At 39.6% G+C, this 20,604-nt stretch overlaps 1 protein-coding gene across 1 annotated transcript in view; it reads left to right on the forward strand.

Annotated features, from left to right (window-relative positions):
• LOC111156619 (focadhesin) overlaps positions 1-20,604 on the forward strand; it is a 320,134-nt gene that overhangs the window by 190,263 nt on the left and 109,267 nt on the right. Inside the window, exons 17-21 of the mRNA XM_022517613.1 lie at positions 3,148-3,198; positions 3,956-4,039; positions 10,700-10,838; positions 15,665-15,850; positions 18,947-19,068. Of these exons, the coding sequence (XP_022373321.1) occupies positions 3,148-3,198; positions 3,956-4,039; positions 10,700-10,838; positions 15,665-15,850; positions 18,947-19,068 (582 nt within the window). The remainder of the gene's footprint in view (positions 1-3,147; positions 3,199-3,955; positions 4,040-10,699; positions 10,839-15,664; positions 15,851-18,946; positions 19,069-20,604) is intronic.

The raw sequence follows: 20,604 nt of genomic DNA on the forward strand, positions 1-20,604 counted from the left end.
AAAATAAAAAGTCAGTGTGTTAAAAATAGGGTTTCTGAAATAATGGAATTCCTGAGGCCAAAAGTTTAAACGCATTTTATTAGTGCTTCTAGTTCTAAAAAAAAAAAAAAAGTAACAAAGACTTTAATAAGGCAGGGCAGAATCTCCCATAGTATAGACATACTGTCATTTGTGTTTTGCTACTAGGTTTCCCAGGAAGATTTGATTTTTACATGTTAGTTCACATTTCCTATATACATCTGTACGATGAGGATGATTGTAAAATCAGACTACCTTAGGAGAGGAAAATATCTGTATGAGCTGCTTGGTTTTGTCATTGCCGTGAACTCAAAGCCTGGATGGAAGATCCACATGTTCTGTTTAACACGTTCCGTATTCTCTCTTCCCAAAATGAGCAAAATGAGAGGGTGGTTAATTCATTTATGTCTCCACTTCTGTAGCCACATTCCCACTCAGGCTTCCCTTTTGTCTTTTCCCATTAAAGCCTGGCAATTGATTTTCACTTGAAATCTTCGTGAACTTTAAGTTTGATTTAGTGCTTCACAGACTTTGATAAACTACCTCCCCCAGAAGAATCCAATAATGGTCCCTTCCATGCTTTAGATTATGTGATAAGGCAGGATTATAAGATAATACGTCTTCTAATCATTCTTAATGCTGCACAGCAAATAAAATAAAATTTGTCCTTCCTGAGAATACAGTCCCCGGCAGGGGGCCTGGCACATAACATACAGTCAGTAAGTAGTTACTCAGTGAATGACTGAACCAATAGAGGATGAGTTTATTCTCAGATTTGGGGTTTTGTTTTAGGGTTTTAAAAAAAAAAAAAAATCAATATAAGACTCCTACAGTATATAGTTCACCAAAAGTCTTTTTTATGGAGACTATTATGATACATACACTCATGTTGTCCGAAAGTGTCCTGGGCTACTGATAAAGAGCTAAGACTAAAAGCCAAAGGGAGGACATGTTGTGTTTATCTACTTTCTGTTTTCAAGGACTGAACTCATATACCTTTGCATTGCTTGTACTTTTGAGTTACTCAGATTTTATTACAGGTTAATTTATGAACTGGTTTTTGTGTTGCTTTCTAATGTCTGCTTACCAATGGCTGTAAAAATTTGTGTGTGTGTGTATGTATGTGTAAGGGACACTTGTTTTTTTGTTTTTTTTTTTTTCCTTTTTCTTCAAATTTACATTCTTTTTCACCAGTGTCTTATTTTGGTTTCTCTTCATGCTCATGTTAATACTAAGGTTCCTCTGTTGTTCGTTCAGATAGATGGCTATGGAGCCATTCTAGCCATCAGTTTCCTCCCAGTAAGGGAGAGCCCTTCAGTAACTGTAGTCCACTTGGAAGCAGAAGTCATGAAATGCGGTGACCTCTGTCCATCTGTCTTGCGCTGTCTGTCTGGCTCTGTCTCTTCCTGTTCCTGTCTTTTCCCTCATCTCCTCCTCTCTCACCCCCAGTCCTTTCCTTTTTCCCTCCCTCTTCTCTCCCTCCATGTGTGTATTTAAACAAAGCGTTCTCTGATAACTGCTTAGAGTTTGGGTGTAATTTTCCCCCAAAATTTCTAAGGTCATTGTTTTCCCCAGTTACCTCAGTGTCGTGTGTTTGCCTAAAATGGAGTCCAGCCTCTCTATACCTAACCAGTCAAGCCTTTTAGAATCTGGCCTCACTCTGCAGTTCTGCCTCCTTCACTCCAGGAAAACTAAATCGCTTGGAATGTGTTTTTTCTACCTCTAAACTTCTCTGTTTCTTTTCCTCTGTGCAGTTCTTCTCTCTGCCAGAATTGCTTTTTTTTTTTAATCCCTAGTTTTAAAATCTATTTTAGAGAATAATAATTGGTTTAATTCATCACTATTTTTGCAAACTTTTGTGCAAGCAGGGGTCTATTGCTATAGGCTTGACTTTTTTTTTTTTTAATATCTGTACTGTCTTAAGAACATTTGTTTCTGTTTTATAATACAGGTATATGTATATGTATGTATATTATTTTCCCCTTTAAACTATAGGCTTGTGGCAAATAGATAACATGTTTCAATTTGTGTATTTTCTGAATGGCTTTGCTAAGTGCTTGTACATCCATTCATTGACTCAGAATATATTTCGTAAAACCGTCCTAGGCTTTAGAAATACTAACACATAATAGATATTCTTTTTTTTTTTTCATAATAGATATTCTTAAGAGCCTATTATATTCCCAGCACTCTTCTCATTACATTGTACCAATTCGTTCTAATATCTCATAGGAAGGTATTATTTTCGTTTTAGAGCTAAGGAATCTGAGGTTTTGAGAGGTACATCCATTCATTAAATATTTATTGAGTACCTGCTACATGCCAGACAAGAAGCCTGAATATCATTGTGGTTTCTAAACAAAAGGCTGGTGTCTAAGTCCAGGACATTTAGCTCCATAGCCTTTGTTTTCCCATTACACCGTATTGTTAGTCCTTGCCTTCCAGAAGCTCAAAAGTTGGCAGAAGAGTTGGACATAAGCAATAATAATTTCAATAATATATATTTTTTAAAGATTTTATTTATTTATTTGTCAGAGAGAGAGGGAGAGAGAGCGAGCACAGGCAGACAGAATGGCAGGCAGAGGCAGAGGGAGAAGCAGGCTCCCTGCCGAGCAAGGAGCCTGATGTGGGACTCGATCCCAGGACGCTGGGATCATGACCCGAGCCGAAGGCAGCTGCTTAACCAACTGAGCCACCCAGGCGTCCCTCAATAATATTTTTTAAAAAAGATTTTATTTATTTATTTGACAGACAGATCACAAGTAGGCAGAGAGGCAGGCAGAGAGAGAGGAGGAAGCTGGCTCCCTGCCAAGCAGAGAGCCCAATGCGGGGCTCGATCCCAGGACCCTGGAATCACGACCTGAGCTGAAGGCAGAGGCTTTAACCCACTGAGCCACCCAGACGCCCAGGTTTCTAAATTTAATAATATTAACATACTGTGTTTAAGATGTCCATGTATTTCCATGATGCATCTCTTTCTATTTTCATGTCATGAATGGTGGCTAAATATAGATTAAGTCAATCACTAATGGTATAATTTTGAGTTAATTTTCACTGTTTTCTACTTTGGATTGTTCCCTGTTTTGTCTTCATCTTAGCAATTTATTGTGATGTTTATTGATTTTTCAGAATTTTAAAGTTCAAGTCCTCAGCTTCCTCTGGACCCACACTCAAAACAAGGTACTATCACAAGGGTGTCAGTGAAACAGAACCAAGTTGAGAAAGAACTGTGAAATAAGACTCTAGGAATAAGAAATAGAACTAACTCGAAATGATGGCTTTGTGATCTTTAAAAGAATTGTGACGTTAATGAGTTTAGGTTTTAGAAATTCTTCTCAGATTTTATGATTAGTACACTTTGTCATGAAGTGCACTTTGTTACTTTGTGAAGCTGACAGATGTGAAGAGAGACTGCTGATGTTTTCTCTTTTTTTTTTTTGAAGGCCCTTCCCCTTTCCTACTTTGCCCCTCCCCTACCAATGAGCTCATCAAGCAAACAAAGTTCAGTACTTTTCTTTAGATATGGTTTCCAATCAAGAGAAGAGGGTGTCTGTCAGTGATACTAGACTCAAGAGTGTATGAGCTGAGATTCCCAAGGGCTAATTTTCCTGGTTAGTAGCTAGAGAGTCGGAGCCTATCAGACTCCATTTCCTCATACTCCTTTCAATCAACCCTACTATGTCACAGGGACCTGGCGATTTTGAGTTATGTTCTGTTTAACGTCCAAACTAGGATAAAAATTGAGTGCTTCTGATCTCCCTACCCACTGCAGTTTTCTATTTTTAGTTGTGACACAGTAAGCAGGGCTTGAGGATCATTTCCAAAGCACTGACTCTAGAACTTCGAGGTTGGTGTGGGATGGATTGTCTTTCTTCTTCCAGAGTTGATGTGTAATATCTGTTGTTTCTTTTGTTTGTCTTACTGGTACGCTGTCTAGGACCCAGTTGTAGCCAATGCCGCGTATAAATCTCTGTCACACTTCAGTGCGGGAGAGCACACCATTCTTCATCTGCCTGAAGAGGTAGGCCTTTCTGCTTTCTCGCTCGGTTTTATAACTCCATTTGTATCTCCTCTCTTAGAAGGTTTTTACCTGATGGTTGTAATTCTAAATATGTGGTCTATAAAAGATAAGAACTTATATTTATTGCTTGTTTAACCTGTAAAAGACCACAGAGGTCTTAGACCTCACAGATAATGAATTTAAATCTCTCTGAGGCCAATGGGAACCACCTGTGGTGCCCCCGAAGTCTCTGTAGATGACCGGGTATAGGACTGCATGCCTGGGCCCCCGGCTTATTGTTCCAGAACATCTGTGTCCCCATAGCAACTGTTTTGCCCAGTTGGTGTTCCATCTCGGACTTTAAATCCAAGGATGGCCTGCATCGGCTAAGGTTTGTGCAACCTGGGCAGCCAAAGATCCTTATTTCTGATACAAAATTGAGATGCCACATCAAAACAAACAAACAAACAACCCACAAAACTTAGTGTGAAAAGCCCCAGGGAACTAGATGAGGAAAGTATCACTCTTTTAGGGGTTAAGATGTTATGTGACACTGCCTTGGCTTTTAGACTAAAAACATACAGTCTTTTCTAATATCTCCTGAACATAACCAGCTTTAAATTATTCGGTTATGTTAAGGAGCTAAGTGTATATTTCACATTTCGTATTGCTGTTAATTCAAATGCAGAGAAATGTTTATCGAGTGTCTCTAGAGTATAAGGCAGACATTGTGTTAGAGAAGTTATGTGAAACGTTACCCAGAGTCTGTCCTTAGGTCAAGTGGCCTAAGAAGTTTCGATATAAATTTCTTGGTTCCTAAGGCGTTAAAATGGGTTGAGTTTTTCTTTGGAATTGAGTTTACACCGAGGTTAGGTGCCAGTAGGAACAAGGCAGACTTGTGTTGATTGGCTTGAATTGGAGGGACCTATAAAAGGCTCTTGTGAAACCAAATCCTAAGGCAGGATTTCCCACGTTGAGGATGCAAACATAGGTTGGCCAGCTTGTCTTGCGGTCATCACAAATGGGAAGACTTATGGAGACGTGTTCTGTGACTCATAAAATTAAAAAAGATGGGACCTCAGACTGAGCTATGGTGACTAGCAATACTCAAACCGTCTTTTAAAAAAAAGGAAAAAGAAAAAGGAAAAAAAGCTACCTGTAAATTTTGTAGGCAAACTGCCAGTAAATTGGCTACAACATCTGCAAAGATACCTTTTATTATTATTATTTTAGTGAGCATTTACTAAGTTAGATCACGGCATAATAATTGCCTTTACTTTTAGCTATTATTCATGAAATATGCCAGCTGGAGTACTAGGTTTCATTAAATAACTCCCACATAGTCTTGACTGTTTAGTCTCTCTCTTTACATATTGGAATGTTGATATCTGTTCCTACTTTGGCCTTCTATTCAGTTCCTGGTTGTGCTTCTTAGAGTTTATGCTCAGATAAGTGAGCATAAACTTCTGAGCATAAACTTCTGCTCAGTGAGATATTAGATACTTTCTTAATCTAATTCTTCAATATTCTCTGATCCCTGAGGATCCATAAATTGCTCTTTTATACCTTCCAACATAAAGGGTGGTGATAGTGTTGGGTTTCTAGATATGCTTGGGTTTTTACCTTTAGAGTACGAAGAACTATAAAGGAAATCTCTAAAATTTATCTTTTTTTTTTTTTTGGCCACTCTTCTCAGCCTTTATTTTACCCTTACCCCCTTCTGGGATTCGGCTTATTCCCCAAAGTAACAGTGGTTCACTATAGTGGATATTCTCAACTAGGTTTAAGATGAGGAGACATAAGTGATTTAAAAGAGTTCGTCTTTGACCTCCAGTTTCTGGTGTAGACAGCCTGCCTCCTCATGGAGAATTACTGCTTCTAAGACTGCACAATGCATTCTTCTCCTTTTTACTGATGACTGAGTTTCCCTTTGGCTGTTTGAATACCCAAGGACCAAAAAGTCTAGGAAAATGGTCAGTGTGTTCATACCCCAAATAAACTCTCCAAAGCTAAGGATACAACTGAGTCAGGTCCCCACCTACGTCTGGTAGTTGATAGTGAGGTGAAACTGAGGCTCATCTTCTCTAAAATCATATTTTCAATGATTTGAAGGTCCCTGCCAGGTAGGGTCTTCTACAATGTAACAACCAACACTCTTCCTTGTTGTCAGAGATGACTCACTCTGCACCAAGGTTCACTCACAAAACTGAAGGCTACCTCTGGACCTTTCCCGTGAAAGTACATCCACATTCTCTCAGTTTCTGGAAACTTGTGAGATAATCTTTTAAATGAGAGTGCTGTGAATTTCAAGTAGGAAGAAATTACAGAAAGATACATTGTATCCTGATCAACATTGCTACTTTTGTGGATAACTCAGCTACTTTGTAAGTACTAGGTCTCTTCACATTTACTAAAGATAGACTTCTTGTTGACTGATGCATCAGTTTAAGCTGTGAAACTTGTTGAAAGCTCACAGATTGATAGAACAAAAGGTATTAGGGGAGTGGCAGACATTAGTTAGGGTTGAATGAAACATTATAGGTAAGGCAGGATGGAAAATGTCAGTGATTAGTAGAGCTGAATAAGACACCATGTGAGTTAGGCAATTTGAATATCAAATTCATTAGCTCATATTTCTTGTCATTGGTTTGTTATTAGGAAGTTCTGTGGCATTATTAATGATAGACCCTTCATACTTGGATCGGTTTAGCAATTATTTATTGGACATACACTAAGTAGTAGGCCACTTTATAATCTGGGAATGTTGAATGAATCCATATGTTTTGTTGGTCAAAGTGTCATTGTTAATCACTTGAAATATGCAAATCTAAAGTTGGTCAGAAAGTTTCAGGGAGCTTTTTTGAGGACTTGTTGATTCCAATGTTAAGAAATGGACACAGATGATTTTCTCTTTTAGTTTGTATTTTTTTGTTGTGCTCAGCTCTTTATCCTTCTCTTCTGTCTTCTTTAATGTGCCCCTGACCGAGTAAAAGAGAACAAACAAAAACAACCAAAATACAGAGAATTGTTATTCTGGTAAAACAGTAAGTAATGGATGAACCTTGAGGTGGAAGATTGATTCTCATCTCTGACTTGGGTTCATTAAAAATATATTTAGTTGTTTAAAAATTAAACTTTTTATTTTGGAAATCTTTAGATTGTGTTATTGATTTCTGGAGTTAATTTTAGAAGTGAGTAATATAAAAGAACTCATTATGCATCCTGGGTTGGCATTAATATGGTGTGACCTATTTGGCTTTGATTTAAGTGAATGTCACTGCATTCATCAGAAGCTGTTTCTCTTTTTAAATAAATTTATGTGGATACTTGACGTGTTCTAAATAAAATCCTGTGTTTATGCACAAACTCCTGGGTTTTCATAGGTTATACACTAGGAAAGGTGGTTGAAAGGTTATGTGGCTCAGGACCCATAGAGGAGGCATTTTATAGGATAAGCTTTCCAATATTCAATTTGAAGCCGATTCTAAAAGTAATTAATCATTTCATATTTGGCTCTCCACTTAAGTTTCTTCAACAAAGCTTAGCTATAATTGGAAGGGTGTATTTGTGTGTGTGCCTGTGTGTGAAATATGTACGTGGTTTTCTGGATGTTTTAGTAGCTAATGTAATCTACCAAAATGTTATAATTTTACAGGTATTTTTTATGTGACTTCTTTCGATTTTTTCTTAGTTGTATGTACATTCCTCTTACTCAGTCATTACACACAAAGCAAGGGAAAAGCCTAGCACAGAGAAGCTGGAACAAGTACTTCTGTAAGAGGTGAGCAGAGAAAGGGAAAGGTAATGAAACCAAAGTCCAAGAGTAAGTGCTAATACATTCAGGAGAATTAACTCGCCTTTGAAGACACAAATCATACTATTATAAGTCGGCAGACTATATCAACTATTCTGAAATTACAGTACATCTGTAGTTTCTTTGTTAAAATGTATGCATATGTGAGATGCAGACATATGCTCTTTACCACATGGCAGATAAATTAATATAGGCATCCAGTTATGTGAAGTAAAATTAGACAACATAAGATAGATGAGTGGATCGTTATTTTTTTTTTCCAACCTAGTAGGTCTTTCTTTAGCGTTTCTAAGAAATATTGCTGGCTTGGGTGCTATGACTCATTTTAAGTAATTTAGGTTGACCAAACAGAAAGACTGGGTGGGCTAGAATGTGTGTAAAAATAATCTTATCCCTTTTACATTAAATAATTCTGGAATCGGAAGCATTTGGTCATTTGCCATAGTTCCTACACCAGTTAAGATCCTTCCGAAGGTGGTGATAGCTTCCGGCTTCTGCCACACCCTCCTCCGCTTTCCTCTACCACCTCCTCTTTATAACACACCTTCCTTCCCCCTTCCCTCCAACCTTCCTCTTTCCCTTCTTCTGTTCTTATTCAGTGGCTTTATTGAGCTATAATTCTCATTCCATATAATTCACCCATTTAAAGTGTACAATTGAGTGAGTTTTTGGTATATTCAAAGAACTGTGCAACTAATCACAGAGCAGCCACAATCTAATTTTAAAATTTTATGAGTAGTCAATCCCCATCACCCCTTTCCCCACCTGCAGCCCTAAGCAACTGTGTCACCTACGCTCTGTCCCTAAATTTACCTGACCCAAACCTTTCCTATAATGAAATCACATAGTATGTGGTCTTTTGTGACTGGCTTCCTTCATTTAGCATAATGATTTCAAGGTGCGTTCATCTCTGGTGCGTATCTGTATGCACACCTTTGACTGAATAATATTCTATTGTGTAGATAAGACCACACGTAGTTTATGTATTTATCAGATCATGGACCTTTGAGTTGCTTCCCTTTGGGGGCTATTATGAATAATGCATTCACACACATGCAAGTTTCTGTGTGATTGTACCTTTTCATTTCTCTTGGTTGCATACCTAGGAGTGAAATTGCTGGGCCATGTGGAAGCTCTGTTGAACTTTTTGAGAAACTGCCATGCTGTTTCCCAAAGGGGCTGCACCATTTTATATTTCCACCAGTGGAGTAGGACGGTTCTGATTTCTCTATATCCTCCCCATCCCTCTGAGTTTTCATGGTAATTTACATGTTTCCCTCTGTCTTCCAACTCCCCAAATCCCCTGCCATTTGTGCATGGGGTGTACGTCAGAGCTTCCCGGCGCTTTGATACGCTGGTGTGGTAGCTGGCGTTACCCGTGTAGTCTCGGGCTGTAAACATCGTTGTCTGTTTCCCCTGGCTGCTGTTCAAATGTTATTTTCAGTTTGTACCATGATGTATAAAAAGGAAGTAAGGCAGACAGACCCAGGACCACCTCCTTTTATGAATCTTCTTAGGCAACTGGGACTGGTTAGGATTTCTAAGATAACTCCCGATGGAACCAAACCTGGCCAATTCAAAGTATGGGCACAGACAAGAGGCACTTGGAAAACCCCTGCTTGTGAGAGCTGAAAGGGTTGCACATGCGCCCAGGTTTCTCCAGGAACCAGTGACACCCACAAATGCTGTCATGCCCTATGCGGAGCACACATTATTGTTATCTCTGTAATTATGGCTGGCTCAGTTCTCTGAGAATTAGGTACTCAATATTGAATCAGAATTAAATTGTGTCTTGGAAAGTGCTTGGGTAGTCAGGTTGCTTTTATTCCTTCACTAGTGAAGAGAACACTAGTTATGGTTGAAAGGCTTCATTGGAGTTGAGGTTATTATACTTAAGAGAAGCATTTCCTCTCTGTTTTCTTTTATCCCCCTGCAAGAATCCTGACTCAGTGCAGTTGCTAAATGGAACAGTGCTTTGGGGACCTATGAAGAAGGCAGTCTGCAGGAATTGTTAATTATTTCTAAAAATAACTCCGGGAGACAGGCTAATGGTAATGACTGGGTTCTGGCACTTTATGGTTATAGCAACCACTTTTATATATTTTGATTTCCTCCCCTAATGCTTAATTATCTCCATGTGGGCATTATGATGGTGTGTCATTGAAAGTATTAAAAATTTAATTAATTGTTTGACAGTTACATCTTCTAGAAACTACAATGGTGGTAATCTTTTTAAATTTTTAAATTTTTGGTTCAAACGAACCTAACTAATCACAGAGCAACCACAAAATCTTCAAATTGCAAATTAGACACCGTAAAGTATAGCTACCAATTACAGATTTTAGTGTTTTTATATTCTCTCGCAACAAACTGCGGAGTCTAAGCAAAAGTCAGCTAAAGCATTCTGTCCTTTCCTGATCTCTACTATATATGCTACTGGAAGATTTTAAGCTTTACCATAGAGATATGACTAGAATGACAAGTTAAAAAGGAAGTATTCTGACAAGGCAAATATTTAATTACAAACCATAGAAGTTCAATATATTGAATGTGTCAGTGTTTGCATTTTATAGTCAAATGGCATAAAATTTTATTAGTGTTCTATAATAATCATTGCTTACGCTGGCTTACAGTAATTTTCTTAGTATATTACCATTAGTTCTTTACATGGATCTGGGCTTGTAGCTGCTAAGATCGAGTTTCCCATTCAGTTAATCTGAAAATGAATAGGTAATTTAAAATTAAATTTTAATGGTCTTTTGACATTACAATGCAATGAGTCTAACTCAGTTTTTAAATCTTGACATAAAAAGGACAAAGAAAGGATTTTACATAATGTTTTCGTATTGCCCCCTCTGTCGTTTCAGATAAGACCAGAAATCCCTACTCCAGATGAGCTAGATGAAGACGAAGATGACGAGGGTGACGAAAAGGATGTGGATCTTTCTATTCCTGGCTCTTGCTATCTCAGACTGTTGTCACTTACTGCTCCTTTGGTTTTACCAGGTGACTCCTATTCAGTGGCATGGGAGCTAGCATTTTTCAGGGATTTTACCTGTCTGTGTTCTTTTGTGATGTGCACATATGATAGCTCACTTTATTTATTTTTTTTTTAAAGATTTTATTTATTTATTTGTCAGAGCGAGAGAGGGAGAGAGAGCGAGCACAGGCAGACAGAATGGCAGGCAGAGGCAGAGGGAGAAGCAGGCTCCCTGCCAAGCAAGGAGTCTGATGTGGGACTCGATCCCAGGACGCTGGGATCATGACCTGGGCCGAAGGCAGCTGCTCAACCAACTGAGCCACCCAGGAGTCCCGATAGCTCACTTTAATTACAGCCCACTTTCTATCTGAAAGGCACAACATATCCATCTGTTGTGGAGATACTGCTTGAGTTAGGAATGGTGTTCAGAACACACTGAAAAGCGTTAGAGTCGAAGAAAATTGAACCGGAAAACTAGTTTAAACAACCATTTTCAGTGAGAAAATTCATTTCCAAAGCTATATTCTACCAGACAAATTTGCAGTGGGACTTCAAGTCACTGGCTCCAATAATGGTTCTTTATCCCATAAGCTAAATGAAAGGATGGTTAGAATCTTCAGAGATTTACGGGGCACTTTCATTATGAATTTATTCTTTCTTTAGAATTATTCCAAAGATGGTATCAATATTTGAGAGCTGCAAATTGATGGTTTAAAAAATGGATTAAATTGTATGATCATTCCGTTTTGATAAAAAGCTTACAGGACCTTGACATTTTAAAAAATTATTCTAATTATATCTAATTATTCTAATTCAGTCTTAGCCAACATTTTGCCGAGCACGCGTTTATTATCTTGTTCAGCCCCAATCCTACCTTAATTGTACATGGACATAGAAAGTCCGTTTCTGAAAATTAAGGTCAGTACACTTAAGAAGTGTCATCTGGTCAATCATAGTGTCGATATCCTATACCAGGGGACATTTTTCCCTTTGTTTCACCCCACATAGAGATTTTCTGAGGAATTAAGGCAAATATATATTATCTATTTCTAGACAAAGCTTCTGTCCCAAATCCCTGCCTCCTTTTGTTAGAGAAAACTGAAACCATGCAGCATAGACAAAGAGAGCACCCTTCCTTTTCTCTTGATGTCCAGAACAAGCCTTAAAGATTTGTTCCCTGGTCCTCTCTTCTGTTTTTACCCATTTCCGGAAGGCTCTTCAGAGTCTGGGACCCCTTCGGCGTTTTAATAGTCAGTCCCAGGAAGGAAATAACTTTGTTATCCAAAGTTTCTCCTGTAACCCAAAACCACCTTAGAGGTAAAAGTTCTTTTGGGCTTTTTAAATGACATCATTCCTAGGGACGTGGGGCCTTCCCTCCAGTCATGTATTGGAAAAAGGAGAAGGTGTGGCCAAGGTGAGCTGTTGCTTCTCTCCTCTCAGGATGTGGTGGCCATTAACCTGTTCTACGTCATTTGTTCTTGATGGTTGCAAGTGTCTTTCCGTGAGAATGAAAGGGGAGGATTTGAGTTCCGCAACTGTATCTGTTTGAGAAAATTCAGTAATTAGACTCTGGTGGGGGTGCTGTAAATGCTGGCTGTGTCTGGCAGACTGTGTCACCGTGGGCAAAGGTCTTTATTTTTCTGTGCCTCGCTTTCCCTGCAATTACTGGACTACTCAAAAAAGAACCAGGGGAAGGTACCAGCCCTAGTACTGTGGACCTTAAAAGGTGCAGGGTGGCTAGTATAAGATCTCTAGTTGCAGCAGCCAGAAAACCCAACTGCACTGTCAGTGAATCCTGGTCCTTTTCTTCTCCTCTTTCCTTTCAAGTAAACACAAAAGCAGCTGCAGCGTGAGTCCAGTAATTTGCATTATTTTAAATGGGGATGTTACTGGTATTTATTTTTTATTTTGACACAATTTTAGAATTCAAAGATGTTGTGAATACACTTTAGAGGGCTACCGTGTATGTCACCCAGCTGCCCAGAAGCTCACATACCTTAGTTCATTATTCAAACCAGGAAATTCATGTTGATACAAAGCAGGTAACTGAAGTATAAACCTATGAGGATTTTTCCAGTTGTTGTTTTTTCCATAGAGTGTATACACTTTTTGGTTTATTTTATTTTTTTTTAATTTTATTATTATTTTTTTTTGCTTGGCATAGTGTCTCTGATATTTATCCCAACACTGGCCTGTCTCGATTCTTCTTAATCGCTGAATAATATCCCACTGTAGTAGGCACCAGTCTGTCCACTCATTTGTTAAAGGACATTGGGGTTGTTTTAAAAATTTGTGTCTAACACTCTGTTCTACAGATTTTCCGCTCCTTCAAGTTCTCACGTGGTCATCTGGAGGGTCGGGGCAAGGCTCCGACAGGGTGGAAAGATTCCTGGTTGCTGGCTTAGTGGTTGGGGAAAGAGGGTGCTGTGTGATCAGTTACACTCATGGTATCATACCCTCATTTAGACTATTTTTGGGGCTGGAGTTAATTTGAGAAACCTTAGTTCTCTGAAGAGCTTGACACGTAGACACACTTCCATTCCCGAGTTTGCGTGTGTACAGTGTGTACTTACCTCCTGACTCGTGCGAGCTTTTGCCGAAATAGGACCCCTTCGGAGAAAGCATGAAATGACCTTCTCTCGCCATAGCTCCTCTGTCCTCACAAACATGATTCTTCGCTACATTCTGGGAAGTCTGTGCTGAAACTCCGCGTGAAGCGGTCGCCCACGTGCGTGCGTATCGGATACAGTTGGATGTTACTCATTTCTTTCGTTTAGACCATGTATCCGTCAGGGTCTTGACAGAAAAGGCACACTGCGACGGAGTCCCTGAGCGTTTACGCATGGACTCTTGGCAGTCGTGCGGTCAGGGCCGCAGGACATTCCCAGGCGGTGGTGCTTTAACCCGGAGTGGTTAGCGCCCCTCCGCCTGAAGAGGTAAGGAAAGGGAGATAGCGGTTTGGAGACTGAGGGAGAGCATCCTGTCACAGTGCCGCGGAAGGGGGGCCAAGGCCTGCAGCAGAGGGGTACAGGCAACTTGCAGCCATCCCGCGGGAGGGGACTGGGAATTCATGCCCTGACCTCATTCTGTTTCCATCCTCTGACCTCCTGCGAGTGTCTCCCATTGGAGAAAAGCCAACCAGAAGCCCAAGGACAAGGGATCCTGATTATTCTTCCAGGTCATGGAGCAGGGTTGAGAGGGTGGAGGTGGGGGTCGGGGGGGGTGGTAAATAGAAAACGTCCCAGATAGGTGTTCTCTGGGCTTTAAATGGAGAAGCTTGGTCGCATCTGGGAAGGTTCTATAGAGGACAGAACTGGGCACATGATAGAGGCTCCAGGGCACACTTGCTGCCTTTAATGTAATCATGGTCATTTAAAGCAGACTTTTTGGTGTATTAAGAATGAAATTCCGGGGCACCTGGGTGGCTCAGTGGGTTAAAGCCTCTGCCTTCGGCTCGGGTCGTGATCCCGGGATACTGGGATTGAGCCCCGCATTGGGCTCTCTGCTCAGCGGGGAGCCTGCTTCCTCCTCTCTCTCTGCCTGCCTCTCTGCCTACTTGTGATCTCTGTCGAATAAATAAATAAATAACTCTTTAAAAAAAAAAAGAATGAAATTCCAGTCTCGGGAGGCAGACCCTTCTTTTTTGTTCTTAGGAGAGGCACATGCAGTGGTTTTCTTTTTTTGTTTTCCATACATTTGTTAAGGTTTCATGTTTCTGTTGTTTTTGTTTCTGCATGGGCAACCTCTAGTGGTCCTTAGAAAAATAACACTGGATAGAACCTCTAGACTTCTCAAGAATTTTGTTTGGGTATCCTATTGTCTTCTGAGCCCATATTTGTGTCGATAATAAGTAGAAACGTTAAGCAATAAAACTTGGGGCTTAATTAGGAGGATCACAAACAAATGAACTAATATTTTGGATTTTTAAATAATTGTCCTGATATTGCTACAGAATGATGGAGAGTCGTAAAGGACCTCTCTGATAATACCTAACTGACAAGAAGGAACTGGTCCCATGGAAATCTGAGACTAGCGTGTTCCACTAGTGGGAGGAATAGGACGTACAGTGGCTCGGACTTCGATATGAGCTTTGTGTTATTGCAGAATAGAAACAAAGGCCATGTGGCAGCATGCCCTTAACACTTAGCTGGCACGGAGGGTGCATGGCAGAGATGAGGTCAATGGGAGAGGCAAGGGCTGGATCATATAAAGCCTTGGTCATTGTCAGAAGGGTTAACGTTATTCCACGTATGGTGAAAAAAATCACTGGACGATGTCAGAGAAGGCAAGGACATCAGATTCTGGCTTCTGGGTAGAGGATAGTTTGTAGGGGATGGTCATGAAGAGAAGACACCAAGAAGCTAGTTTTGTTTAAATTTGTCCAGATGAGGAATAGAGAAGATAATAACTGGCCAAGTAGCAGTGAAAATAAAGAGAAATGCATGGGTCCAGGATATATTTTTAAAGATAGATTTAGAAGGACTCGTTAATGGATTACATGTGAGAAGTATGAGAAAGAGAGGAATTCAGAATATCTAAGTTTTTCAGCTTGAGTAACTGGGTGCCATGTTCTAATTTGGGAAGACTTAAGAAGGGGATGAGGTTCAAGAACTCCCTGCTTACTTTGTGAAGTTTGGTTTGAAATAGAGCTGTGTGTGTGTGTGTGTGTGTGTGTGTGTATAAGTGTGTCTATATACACACTTATACTACACTTACACTTTATATATGTGTATATATATCTATATATAAGTATATATACATACACACACACACATATGTGAGTTAACAATGAATGATTGTCTCCTGACATATTGTATTTACTCTACTTTTGATCTCCTTTCATCTCTTTCAGCCTTGGAGGAATTTTTTACATCTCTTGTGAAGCAGGAAATGGTAAATATGCCCCGTGGAGTCTATCACTCTGCATTAAAAGGAGGCCCCCGGTCCGACCAAGGAAAAACTGTAGCAGGGATCCCCAATTTTATATTGAAGATGTATGAGACCAATAAGCAGCCAGGTTTGAAACCTGGCCTTGCAGGTAAGTACAGCACATGGTATCAAGGTACAAGTTCTTAGCCTAAAGATTGTACTTCCTCTTCCAAGTTGGGTGTGATAGGTCATGGCAGAGTGCACCTGCTGCTAACATTTTGACACACCTGGACAAATGACAAAAATAAACCATATTTTAAAGGCATCAGAGAGGTGTAGAAGCAAAGACAGGTAGACTAAAACTACGGAATGAGGAGAAAGAATACTTTAGAAGTGTGCCACTGCTGCCCCATGGGAGATCGTCACTGATTGTATGCTTTGATTGTATGCTAGGACCGGGGCTTGGCCCAAGAAGAGGTCTGTTGCAGTATATAGAGAAACCAGTGGAGCTTTTATTTATTTATTTTTTTAAAAGATTTTCTTTATTTATTCCTGAGAGCTAGAGAGAGAGAGAGGCAGAGGGAGAAGCAGACTCTGCACTGAGCAGGGAGCCCAATATGGGACTCAATCCCAGGACCCTGGAATCATGACCTGAGCCAAAGGCAGACATTTAAGCATCTGAGCCAGCCAGGTGCTCTAAACAGTGGAGCTTTTAGTGGTTCCATGGGTCTAGAGCGATGCGATGGCTCATTTTCTATGTCAGTTTGACTGGGCTAAGTGATACTCAGATAGCTGGTGAAAAATTACTTGTGGATGTCTTTGAGAGTGTTTCCAGAAGAAGTTAGCATTTGAATGAGTAGACTGAGGAAAGAAAGTCACCCTCACCAGTGTGGAAGGACAACAACATCCAATTTAGTGATGGCCTGACCAGAACAGGCGGCTAGAAGAAGAGTGAATTTGCTCTTTCCTTAAGGTCATCCATCTCCTCTGAATTACACTGAATTACTGAATTACACCAGCACTCTTCCTGGATCTCCACCTTGCAGACAGCAAGATCATGGGACTTATTGTCCTCCATAATCATGGGAGCCAATTCCTATAATAAAGCTCCCCATTTAGAGAGAGAGAAAGGGGTGGGGAGAGGGAGAGGTTGGGAGGAGAGTGAAATTGAGATTCTGGTTCTCTGAAGACTCTGATGAACAGAGGTGAGAAACTAGAGTTTTCTCAAAAGCTAGCTGATGAATTTTGAGTTTGCACTGAGAGTTACAGAACTAGGCTGGAGCTTCTGAGAGGTGGTGCAGTCTCCAGCCTCTCTGTGCACAGGAAACAAAGAAGAGCTAGGACAATGGGCCTGAAAACAAAGCCCAGGAGTAGCAGCGAACTGATACTGAAGAGCTACGCCTCTTTTCACCTGGGAGCACTTACTTATTCTGGCCTCAGCTGGAGACTGAATTTCAGGCTTGACCTTTACTAGAGGCTGGTACAGGAGGCAGAGAAACCCACAGAGATCTTGTCATTCATGGGGTGTCTGAGCAGTGGAACTGGGGACTTGTGAAACCTCAGACACATAGCCTATTTCTCCCTATTTGTCAAATTTGGAAGGTTTATGGGATGGGAGGTTAAAGAGATAAACTGAAAACCTCGGAGGACCCATCTGAGTCTCTCTTAAGCTTTCCGTATTGAGGAGACCAATTAGGCTGTCAGATGAAAATCTTGGGGGAGGCATGCCCTAGGAACAGGGTTGAACCAGAGATAGACTGAGAATTACCAAAGCTATAATCAAGCCTAACCCAGTTCAGTCTCTGATTCAATTTAAATGATCATTCCTTTATTCTATGTACCTGAAAGAAGGCAGCTGAAACTCCTCTCTGAGTTAAAAAAAAAAAAAAAAAAAAAAAAAAAATCTTTTAGATTTTCTGTGTTTCCTTTGTATACTGTCCAGGATTCAATGAAAAGGTATTGGATGTATGAAAAAGGAAAAGCTTTGAAATGAAGGGGACATTTCATGGAGATAAAGAAGTCATTCCATTAAGAAAATATCACAGTACCAGTGTACACAAAATAGCATCATTTTTAAACTATATGAAAACCATTCACAAAACTAAAAAAATGGACAAACCTTCCAGAAGGGAGGTGGCTGGGGGTCTGGGTGAAAAGGTGATGGGGATTAAGGAGTACACCTGTTGTGATGAGCGCCAGGTGTTGTATGGAAGTTTTGAATCACTGTATTGTACACCTGAAACTAATATTATACTCTTTGTTAACTAACTGGAATTTAAATTTTTAAAAATAGGCAAACCTATAATAGTGGGAAACTTTAAAATAATTTTAATAAGATTTTATTTATTAATTTTTGAGGGAGATAGAGTGAACACAAGCACAAGGAGGAGGAGGGGTAGAGGGAGAAGTAGGCTCCCCTCTGAGTGGGAAGCCGGACACAGGACTCGATCCCAGAATCCTTGGGATCATGACCTGATCTGAAGGCAGATGCTTAACTGACTGAGCCACCCAGGCATCTCTAAAAAATGTTTTAAAGTGGGATACCTAGGTGGCTTAGTTGATGAGATCAACATAATCTTGATACTGAGAACAAGAAGGGACTATTATAAAGCAGTCTTTTCTATTATACATAGTTGTAAAAATACCCCAAAATATATTAGAAAATTGAATTTAGCAATATAGCTAATACAAGTGAGATTAATTTAATGTCTGAAAATCAGTATAATTAAGTACTTTAATAGAAAAAGGCATAACAATCTTTAGATAATCTCGGTAGATGCAGAAAAAGCCTTTGAAAAATTTTGTTCATTTACAAATGAATAAGGCTCATAAATAACTGATAATTTGAATACGGTAACTGCTAATTTCTTAAATCTGTTTTTTCTTTCCAGATACCAGTAGTCAAAGATCATAATTTGCTTAGCAAATTAATTTCTAATCTCTACCCAAGGGCACCTGGGTGGTTCAGTTGGTTAAACATCTGCCTTCAGCTCAGGTCATAATCCCAGAGTTCTGGGGTCGAGCCTTGAATCGAGCTCCTGCTCAGCGGGAAGCCTGCTTCTCCCTCTCTCACGCCTCCTGCTTGTGTTCCCTCTCTCGCTGTTTCTCTCTCCCTTTGTCAAGTGGGTAAATAAAATGTTTAAATAAATAAAAAAATAAAATCTCTCTGTCCAGATTGATTGAATATGGATTACTGAGACTCTGGGAATCTAATTAAGTTTTTCCATAAGACATGTTTTTATAAGTTGTTTCCCCCTCCCCTCAGGTGGTATGTTATTTTGTTACGATATTTCAACCTATCAGAGTAAAGATGGCAAACCTTTGAATCGACTGATGGCCAGTAGGGGGCGAAGTTTCAAGCAGACCTCACTCGCTCTGGTACATGAGGTAGGTGCCTCCCCGTACTGTGTAATAGGTTCTTCTTGCTTGTATATATTTAGGGGTTCCCCCTCTTCAGTTTATGGTCATGAAATTTAATGTGTGTTTATTTTTTCAAAGATTTTACTTATTTATTTGAGAATAAGAGAAAGATAGAAAGAGAGGCCACGAGTGGGGTGAGGGGTTGCAGGGAAAAGCAGAAGCAGGCTCCCCACTAAGGGGCAAGCCTGACGAGGGCTCGATTTTAGCACCCCGGGATGACGACCCGAAGGCAGACGCTTGACGGACTGAGCCACCCAGACGCCCCTGTACGTTGCTTTTAAAGGAAACCAAAAAAGTTGACCCAGTTGAATACTAAAATATTTGGATGTATTTCTGAAAGAAAGTGGCACACTTCTTCCATTGCCCAGCCTTATTATTATGGAGTGGTATGTAGGAATTTGGTTTATTTCATCATTGTTTAACTTGTATTGTTCACTATAAGTACCAACTTATTGTTTAAAGAAATAATCTTGCCTGTTCCTTGATTTGAATCCTTTGCAAGTATGTAGGGCACCAGTGTTTATATATTTTGTGAATGTCGGGAATTAACAGTAAATAAAAGTGTTTAAGGAAAAAAAAATCTTTGGTTTTAGTGTTTATTCTGTTTTTCCTTTAGGCTACCCTTTTAAAATAAAGTTAGGTGATGCCACGAGATGATTTGTATAAAGTCTGATCATATGAGATTATAGCAACACCAGAGGGAAGAGAGAAGCTGGACAGCGTGTGGGAAATGTGTTCTTTGGTGTTACCGTTGAACACTTGATGACTTATTGTGGTGAATATAAACTAAAATAAGTGAATAACAAAGTGTCATAGCAAAGAGATTTATTTTATATAATTTAGACATGATAGGTTATATACCACTTATAAATAAATGAAGATAGGAATTTTAAAACGTTTAACAGTTTGATGTTAACTTAGAGCTAAGACAGTATGTTTGTACTAAATCTCATTTTGGTGTGTAATGTGTAAATCTTGGCATCAGTCACTTGGCTGGACTATATGCTGTATCTTCCCAGTTGCCACCAGTAGCATATCCAGTTTTTAGAGAGCTGTCTTTATTCGGTGCCACCCATGCTCTTTCATGTATTTAATTAGAGTTGAAATTATGCAAATATTTGGTTCAAAGCCTTTTTTGTCTAATTCAGTGTCTTTGCTTAACTAAGGAGAGACTAAGGATCTGGGAGGAAGAGCGGTTTAATTTCATGAAAAAGAGAGCATAGTTTCTAGATCTGTTTTCCTTAACATTTTTATACTTGCTATGGACAAGGGAGAGATTTGGTACCTTTTTGTGTTTTTTAGCTGTGAACCTAGGAGATTGAAGGATACTTAATCACATACTTAACCAAAGTGTTAAGTAATAATGGAAAGCTGATTTTAAAAGTCACCATCAGAACGAAACAAGAAAAAGTGTTAATGTGAGGAGTAGCAGAAGGCAGTCTAATAAATTTCAGCAAATAGCATCAGAATTTATGAGATGTGCCTTGGATATGAACAAAGTAT

This window comes from Enhydra lutris, unplaced genomic scaffold (genome assembly GCF_002288905.1).
Source record: "Enhydra lutris kenyoni isolate GAN:26980312 unplaced genomic scaffold, ASM228890v2 scaffoldscaffold47, whole genome shotgun sequence".
In the NCBI taxonomy this organism is placed as follows: domain Eukaryota; kingdom Metazoa; phylum Chordata; class Mammalia; order Carnivora; family Mustelidae; genus Enhydra; species Enhydra lutris.